A 9,456-nucleotide genomic window follows, 5' to 3' on the forward strand; every position below is an offset into this window, starting at 1 on the left:
CAAGAGTGAGACTATGGATTATTTACTGTACTAGCAGTGAAACTATGGAGTCTTTACCGTACGAGCAGTGAGGCTAGGGATTCTTTACTGTACGAGAAGTGAGACTAGGGATTCTTTACTGTTCTAGTAGTGAGACTATGGATTCTTTACTGTACAAGCAGTGAGACTATGGATTCTTTACTGTACTAGTAGTGAGACTATGAATTCTTTACTGTACGAGCAGTGAGACTATGAATTATTTACTGTACTAGGAGAGACTATGGATTATTTACTGTAAGAGCAGTGAGACTATGGATTCTTTACTGTACGAGCAGTGAGATTATGGATTCTTTACTGTACGAGCAGTGAGACTAGGGATTCTTTACTGTTCTAGTAGTGAGACTAGGGATTCTTTACTGTACAAGCAATGAGACTATGATTTCTTTACTGTACGAGCAGTGAGACTGGATTATTTACTGTACGAGCAGTGAGATTATGGATTCTTTACTGTACGAGCAGTGAGACTAGGGATTCTTTACTGTTCTAGTAGTGAGACTAGGGATTCTTTACTGTACAAGCAATGAGACTATGATTTCTTTACTGTACGAGCAGTGAGACTGGATTATTTACTGTACGAGCAGTGAGACTATGGAGTCTTTACTGTACGAACAGTGAGACTATGAATTCTTTACTGTTCTAGCAGTGAGACTATGGATTCTTTACTGTACATGCAATGAGACTATGAATTCTTTACTGTACAAGCAGTGAGACTACGGATTCTTTCCTGTACGAGCAGTGAGACCTTTCTCCCAAAATATGTAATAAAATAATCGATTCAGCAAAGTCACTGATGAATAATATTTCAGGGTTTGAATATTCAATTCTGGAGACAGAATATTCATCCTGGAAACTAATCCGATTGCCACTTGTGGAGTTGAGAAGGACTTTTTCCCTTAATATGGGACAATTAGCATCTGTCTCATCGGGTTTTTGACTTCTTCTGGATTCAAATATCACGTTATAGGTTGAACTCAATGGACTTGTGCCTTCTTTCAACATTAACACTATGAAACTATACATGTGGGGTTCTGGTACTGCAACTCAGACTGTTCACATTAAACCATACCTGTCCACACTAACCTTATAGAATAGCATGGCCATTCTTCCCTCATCTCCTCAACCAGTTAAAATCTACTTTTGCTGCACATCCCAGTCCAATATATACAGGAAATGCCCAGATTCTCATGCTCTGGTTCCAAACCTTAAACAACATTCTGTCAGCACTATAGGAGCTGGAACTTCCTTTCCTCTCACTCAACAATGCATTGCTCCTGACATTGTCCAATGGCTTACCCTCCACCGAAAGCCCACCTCTCCATTATGCAATGTGGCCCATCCAGTAGAAAATATGGACTAGCTCTCGGGCTATACTCCTGGCTGAGGAGTTCCTCAGTGGTACTGCCTCAGGGTAACGTGTCACATAGTCCATGATTACCAAGATGTAGTGTTGGCCTCTGGTGGACTTACTTGGTCCATGGCAATCCAGTCAAAGGAAACCTCTATAATTGGTAAAGGAAATAGGGAAAAAGAGGACTGCAAAGTGAGATAAAGGAGCAGTTAGCCGACAGGTTGGGCAGGATCGGCACAAATTAACAATGTCCCTGTGAGACTCAGGCCGGTGAAAACTCTGAAGGAATTGCTCTTGGGTTTTATCTACGCCTAGATGCCCCCCCCCCCCAAGACATGAGAATGGGTCAGATCTAGTACCCTATGTTTATAGGGTCCCGGGACTAACAGATGCTCTAATTATTCCCCTCGTTGTTTAGTAAACTGATATAGAAACTCCTCATTAACTGCAGAGTATGGGAACTGGGTGTCGGCCCCCAGATCTTGGGCAACCCCATTTATCACAGACACATTTTCAAATGCCCCTTCTAGGGTAAGATCCTGCATTTGAGCAGTCCCCAAAATTCCCTCAGAAACCCACAGTTCAGGAATCTCGGCCTCACTGGTCACCAGCCAGGACACATAAAGGGAACTCATCAACCTCCGACTGCGATGGGGTTTCATCACGGTTGAGCTTGCTGCTGCCTGCGTCACTAGGTATCCCTGCCTTTCTCCACAAGTCCCAGAACAGGCTGAAGTCCCGCATGATTATCACAGGGTTTACTAAGTCTTTGACTACCCCGACCTCATGGGACTCAGTACCCCGGCTCGTTTTTATCGACAGTCTGGCAATGGGGTAGTCCTTGGAGTCCCCATGGATACATCGGACACCCACGTGTTCCTGGGATCAAGTGGTCGGGGAGTGTGGCCCTTACCATGGTCACCAAGCTCCCAGAGTCCAAGAATCCTGACACCAGCACCCTGTTTATTGACATGGGGGCATGCCTGCGGCCCCTCAGTGGGATGATAGTCCATACTGCAGGTGGCATAGGCATAGTACGAGCACCGCCTCCCTAGGTTGCAGTCCATCTTTTCAGAGGACAAAGGACAACAGGCAGCTATATGTCCCAGACATATAGATCTCCAGCAGAGCAAGTCCTTACCAACAGCCCTTGACAGTCCCTCAGTGAACCTTTGGGATCTGGGACTCCTCCCAGTGGTGGCTCTATTAGCCCTCTTTTGGAGTTTCTGCTGGGTACTCCAGTATGAGGAGGCACCACCCCCTGGCTTTCTTAGGGACTTCTCAACCACCTGGAACCGTTTCACTAGGCCCACCAGTTTATCCGCATTACGGGCATCTTCCTGGGCAACCCAGGTCTGCACCGGCCTAGGAAGGGAGTAAACAAATCTGTCCATTAAAACAAGCTTGACCATCTGGGCTGGAGTGGAAGATTCCGGCTGCAACCATTTTTGCACAAGATGCAGTAAATCAAACATCTGGGATCAAGGCGGTTTGTCCCCATAATATGTCCAGTGGTGAACCCTTTGTGCTCTGACCGACATAGTCACTCCCACGAGTACCAAAATTTCAGTTTTGAATTTGGCATATTCCCACGCATCCTGTAATGCCAAATCATAAGACTTTTGGGGGTCGCCAGTTAGATAGGGGGCCAGCACCTCCACCCACTGCTCTGGCAGTAGCCTCTCACGCTCTGCTACTTGTTCAAACACAGACAAAAATGCTTTTGCATCATCACCCGGGGTCATGTTTTTGCATTGCTCCTCTTACCATGTTCCGAACATATGTGTCATCACCTGGACTTGGGGAGGGGCTGCTGGCCTTCCACAAACCGCCGTTAAGAGCACCTCAATCTGCTGCTTGTGCTGCTGTTGCATCTGTTGTATAAGCAGCTTACTTGTCTCCTGTTGCGCCAGCTGTTGCTGCTGTAATTGCTGCTGATGCTGCGCTTGTACCAGATGTTTGAGCAGGTCCTCCATTTTGCCTGATGTCGTATGCTGGCTTGTGGACTCCTTCACCCAGGACATGCAATACCTATTGTAGCTGTCCCACGTGTTAACTGGGAACGCTGCCTGTACTTTTAACACCACAGAACACTGTCTCTTTAAGAACTTCTTTTGGTTTATTAAATGTGGCATAAACCAAGGTGAAGTAAAACAAACACAGCCCTCTAGGCAAAACAGGAAAACAAAACAAAATGGTAGCACAAAGCACAGTCCTTCTGGTAGCAGGGTTCCTCCCACTCACCGTTAGCAGAACGTACATGATTCAAGTTGGTTCCAGCACAACCACTTCTCTGGAGTGTTCCTCTCCAGACACTGAACTACTACTGCCTCTAGAGGCCAGCTACTTAAGCCCCAGACCCACACCCTGGGGTAGAGATAAGGTGGACAACCTCCCACCCGCTGTAGGGTTGTCCACAAAAACCCAGCCCATTATACATACTAGCTGTTAACCCTTCACCGTACTTAATGTGCTGGAGGAAAATCTCTGGGTTTTACGTGCCTGACGCCATTAAGCACAGTGAAACATATCTCCACTCCAGAGCACTTTACCAGTGACTTTGTTACAGTGTGTAAAAAAGCTAGGCAGTAAGGAGAACAGAAGAAGAGAGTTAAAGACTCGTCATCATTTCCTAATATCCGATTCAATGCCCCAGTTGCTACAGACTAAATACATTTGACAAGAGATTGTGGATAAGAAGTGAAGATCTCTATACACATTAGACTAATGTCGGCTAAACCCGCCGATATCGATGTGTTCAGACAGCAGTCTAATGTGTATGCAGGCAGGTAGGCTACGGACAAATGATCATCAGAGAAAATGTCAATCAGGCATGTCTGATTTTATACTGCCGATTACTTTCTTCTCCTGGAGATAAGCCATTGCAGACTTGTCTTTCTGATCGAAAACACCGGAGCATTTGGCCGAACGAACCCTCCTGTATATGAGAGAATCTACTGAGATGTCTGTCGGACGTACGATCGGCCAAAGCATGGTGTATGGTCGGAAAGTACAATGGCCACTTAGATGACCAAGTTGGGCAGTTAATATAGACATCACAGTGTCCTGTACTGTAGGAAAGAAACTGAAGCAGCATGGCCTTTGTGTTCTGCTGATTGTTAGCCCCCTATTGATTATACACTGATGGCGTATATTGATTGAACTATCAATGTGAAATCCCCCCAAAATCTTATATAGCCATATTTCAGGATGATCTCCATCCATGGACATATCATCAAAATTAATGTGGATTGAGATTCCGAAAAATATTGTATGCTAAATATAATTTTTTTAAATTCTTTTTCTCTTTTCTTCCCCCCTTCATTTTATCTCCCCTTCCATTCCATTACTCCCAATTTATCATTGGGTTTTTCCACCTTTGCCTCCTCCTAATCAATCCTTATAGATCCGGGTGGTGAAAGCATTCCGTAGCTCCCTCTATGAAGGCCTAGAGAAACCTGAATCCAAGACCTCCATTCACAATTTCATGACTACCCCTGAGTTTATTATCAATGATTACATCCATAACATCCCCCTTATTGACGATACCGATGCGGAAGATAGCGAGGAACCTCCGGGCAGGGTGCTGTGGTCCATTCCACCCCCATCTCCCAACAAGAACAACAATGCCATTGATAGTGGCATCTACCTGACCACAGACACTAGCAAGTCGGCTGCTTCTTCCAACCCCGAAAGTCCGTTGCACAGTGTGGAGACTTCTCTCTAACAAAATACCAAACTACTCTTCGGAGAAAAAAAAAACAAGAGAATGACAAGAACTGTCGGCAAAGTCAACATTTACAGCTCAAAAAGCTGAAATGTATAAGATTCTACAACAACACCAAGGTTTATGAAGACCAAAATATATTATGAGCCCTTGTACATATTCTTACATGCAAGGAAAAAAAATAACTGGGGGCATTCAGAAGAATCCATGGTAATCGGCAGTAAGGATCAACATCTCAAAAAAAGCCTTCAAAGAAAATTAAGAAGTCATCACTTAGTTGGTTTTCCCACCAAGTTGAAATCATGTCTTGCCCTTTCTGTTAGAAACGGCCATAAATAATTTAAAAAAAAGCAAAAAAAAACCTTTATGCTGGCCCATTAAGAGATGTGTAAATATAGTGGCAAGGAGCTAGAGCTTTCGGGAAAAGCTCAACTCATTATATAGTGTTCAACCATTGATTATTTTCTTATTCAAAGAGGCCATTTTATAGTCACATTGCACATTACACTTACTAGTACCCTATTATGGAATTCAGATTTAATTAAGGGGGATTAGGAGAGTCTTAATATTCAGGACCCTCATCTAACGGCCAAGGAGGAAGAACTGCTACAAAAAAAGTCTCTCTCTTTCAGGAGGACCTGGCTTGACCATCCATTCTGCGGACAGCCTATTGATTTTAATGCGTTCTATGTAATACTTTATTTATCCTGCGGGGACACTGCAGAAAAATAGAACATCTGGTTTCTGGGTTCTCCTACAGACTAGTCCGTATAATCCCCCAAAAAACAAAAAGTGGACAACCTTTTTGAGAACTGATTATAGTTGCCAAATCCAATCAAAGGGGGGAGCACTCTTTACGAAAAATTTAAAAAAATATATATATATCTATATAGCCTAATGCTACATTCTGCAAAAGCTTAACTGTATACAATATATAAATGGCAGAACCCCAAAAAGTTACCATCTGATTAAATTAATACAAATAAAAAAAATTTAAAAAAAATGTCATTTAGATCTGCAGAAAGGGATGTTTTTGTGTATTCGTTTTTTTGTTTTTTTTTAAATAGCATGAACTAGCTAAAACGAAATAATACTGAATAGCAGAACGGATATCAGAAAGTATTAGGCGTATATTATAACGTACAGTTATACTGCATGGATTCTAAGCTCTCTGCTACTCGATTTTTTAGGAACAAAATTAATCATGACATTTTTTTTCCCCTTTGTACCTCTTTGCTTTGAGAATGCATATTCTTCCCCTTCCTCCATTTACAAACCTGTAGCCCATCTTGTGCTGCTCAGTCCTAATTTTCTGCATGAGTAACTTGCAATGATTTGCTAAGAGAGTACATACATGACAATTGTTCACCCGTCGTATAACATGAAAATATCAGATTCCCACCTTAGGAGCCACTTCTATGCATTAAAAAATTGTTGAAAAAAAAAAATTTTTTTTTTGTGTATTTTTGTTGAAATTTATAAAGTAAAAAAATAAAATATTTCAAAAATCCTCAAAAATTTACAATGAAAATGTGAAAAAGTGCTGATGGAGCGCAGAGGAGAATGTAAATTTGTATGCCGACCGGAGAAGAAATGGAGAATATTGGCCTGCCTTGTATACCGGAATCTCACAGTCAAAAAGTGGACTGTTCTGAGCTTTCCAATGGAAAAGAACTTGCAAGCTAGCCAAAATAAGGTGACGCCGCCAGCCCCTTTGTTTTTGTTTTTTTTGGGGGGGATGTCGCCTAGAACTTTTTCAAGAAAAAAAAAAAACTTTCATTAAATATAAGCCATGGAAATCCCATTGAATCTCCTGCTTTGGTTTTACAGCGCTTCGAAGGGTGTCGAAACAAAAAACGAGGCATTTACGTCACAGTTGCACGGATACTGCAAGGTGATTAAAGAGCCCGTTTCTATAGTTCCACAGCCCCTATTTAAGCATCATAAAAAATAAAAATCACAACAGGGTCATTTTAGAATTTTATTTTTTGTTCATTTTCAGAAATAAAACATCTGTGTAATAACCCATTGTAGTGACACTCAGAACTACCAGCTCTAGATGGTTTAAGCCATTTCTTTATGTTGAAAGACTGCAAACGAAGTAGCTGCTTAAAAAATAAAAAATAAATGAAAAAAAATGAAAAAAAAAATAAAAAGCAAAAAAAATAAGTCAAAAAGATGCAACTTTGTTTCTTTCAGCATATGAGTGTGACAATATTTAAAAATATAAATAAAAAAAGAAAGTGGTGTTTTAATTTGAAGATGATAAAATGTGTAATAACTAACTGTTCATTTGCAGGCTTCTTTTCATTATATATTGTAGATATATTGATAGAACAAAGGATACAAAGAATTATATATTTAAAAACCAAAAAAAGAAAAAAAATGCAAAAAAAAAATATAATAAAAGCCACTACTGCTGTATAAATCTGCCAAATGTAAGCGTGCTTTGCTTATTATTTTATGGGGTGGGGAGGTAGGTTGGGCTTGGGAGCAGTGCAATATGTCCATGCCGTCTTCTTTTATTTTTTCCTATTTTTTTTTCTTTATTTCGTTTTTTTTTTATAAAGAAATGCTTGTACATTTTTCAGGGCGGAGCTTAAAAACTCATATTGGGAGGCCTCCCTGAAGCATAATACTGTATTGAATGGCTGATTTTGTTTAAATTGCTACACAATGTTAAAATTTTACCTGCCTGTTATAAAACAAAAAAGTTATATATGAAAGAACAAAACCCTGTATAGTATATACAAGTCTGTATTGGAATTTCAAATTTAAATAGGCAAAAACTTTGTCTGTATAAAAAAAAATATGAAACTATTCTACAAGCTCAGTTCTGATTATGTGTGTTTTGTTCTGTGTTATATTTTTGAGTAACGATGCTCAGCCATTACTGGATCTACATGGTCTAGCATACTGGACTCCGCCTTTTTATAGGTCACACCTCATGTCACACAAAACTTGCAAGAAAAGAGCAGCCCTTGCACTCATCCCTCGCATATAAAACTATTTTTGGTGAACATACAAGTCAAATACTGTAAGTCCAAGAACTGTCCCTATTCTCGTGCTCTGTAACCTTACATGCACTGTTTTAAAGTGGGTCATTCATTAGCATTCTACCAGCCCTATAAGTGCTAGAACTTTTTTTTCCCCCTCACTTCCCAACACACATTGCACTTTCTATTTTCCAGTGGCTTGTATACCCTGTACTGAAAACTTACCTCTCTGGTATTCTTGTATTCAATTTGACAGTTCCCTGCACACAAAGATTACTTCTTATAGAGAGACAAAGACCTGCTCTCACTTCCTGTAGAGAATAAAGACTCAAACCCACTTCCTACAGACTTAGACCCACCCCCACTTCCTGTAGAGCGACCTAATCTTTTCCCTATTTGCTGTATAGAGACGAAAACTTATCCCCACTTCCTTTAGAAAGGAAGACTCGCCCCACTTCCTGTAGAGACAAGCACCTGCCCCCATTTCATGTAGAGAGGCAAAGACCCACTTTTGCTTCCTTAGAGAGGCCAAGTCCTGCTACCAATTCCTGTAAAAAACAATGTCTTGCCCCCACTTTCCGTAGAGAAATAAAGATCTGCTCACTTCCTGTAGAAAGACAAAGACCCATTCCTACTTCCTGTAAAGAGACAAAGATCCACTCCCAGTTCGTGTAAAGAGACAGATACCCACTCCCACTTCATGTAAAGAGACAGATACCCACTCTCACTTCATGTAAAGAGACAGACCCACTCTTACTTCCTGTAAAGAGACAGACCCACTCCCACTTCCTGTGAAAAGACAAAGACCCACTCCCACTTCATGTAAAGAAACAAAGACCCACTCCTACTTCCTGTGAAAAGACAAAGACCCATTCCTACTTCCTGTAAAGAGACAGATACCCACTCCCAGTTCGTGTAAAGAGACAGATACCCACTCCCACTTCATGTAAAGAGACAGATACCCACTCCCACTTCATGTAAAGAAACAAAGACCCACTCTTACTTCCTGTAAAGAGACAGACCCACTCCTACTTCCTGTGAAAAGACAAAGACCCACTCCCACTTCCTGTAAAGAAACAAAGACCCACTCCCACTTCCTGTAAAGAAACAAAGACCCACTCCCACTTCCTGTAAAGAGACAGAGATCCTCACCCACTTCCTGTAGACCATGGTAGGGTCTCTGCTACTATAAATGGATACTTGACAACAAGCAGTGGACAGAAGGAAGATGAGTGGCCGTCACGTTAGAGTGATGTTATGGGGGTATATCATGCATTATATTAATATCGATAAAATGAATTAATATTGTTTGAAGGTAAGTGACCATTTAAGTCATGAATTACTTT

The 9,456-nt window shown here is 41.2% G+C and overlaps 1 protein-coding gene across 6 annotated transcripts in view; it reads left to right on the forward strand.

Annotated features, from left to right (window-relative positions):
- ATP2B3 (ATPase plasma membrane Ca2+ transporting 3) overlaps positions 1-7,947 on the forward strand; it is a 443,364-nt gene extending 435,417 nt beyond the window's left edge. For 4 of the 6 annotated variants that reach the window (XM_073590911.1, XM_073590905.1, XM_073590907.1 and 1 more), the window contains one exon: positions 4,794-7,947. In XM_073590911.1, the coding sequence (XP_073447012.1) occupies positions 4,794-5,114 (321 nt within the window). In that variant the 3' untranslated portion in view covers positions 5,115-7,947. The remainder of the gene's footprint in view (positions 1-4,793) is intronic. The other 2 variants (XM_073590908.1, XM_073590910.1) reach the window with 1 other exon arrangement.
- The last annotated feature ends 1,509 nt before the right edge of the window (positions 7,948-9,456 follow it).

The sequence above is a fragment of the Dendrobates tinctorius genome, unplaced genomic scaffold (assembly GCF_039654945.1).
Source record: "Dendrobates tinctorius isolate UK_male_01 unplaced genomic scaffold, ASM3965494v1 ptg000120l, whole genome shotgun sequence".
Lineage (NCBI taxonomy): Eukaryota > Metazoa > Chordata > Amphibia > Anura > Dendrobatidae > Dendrobates > Dendrobates tinctorius.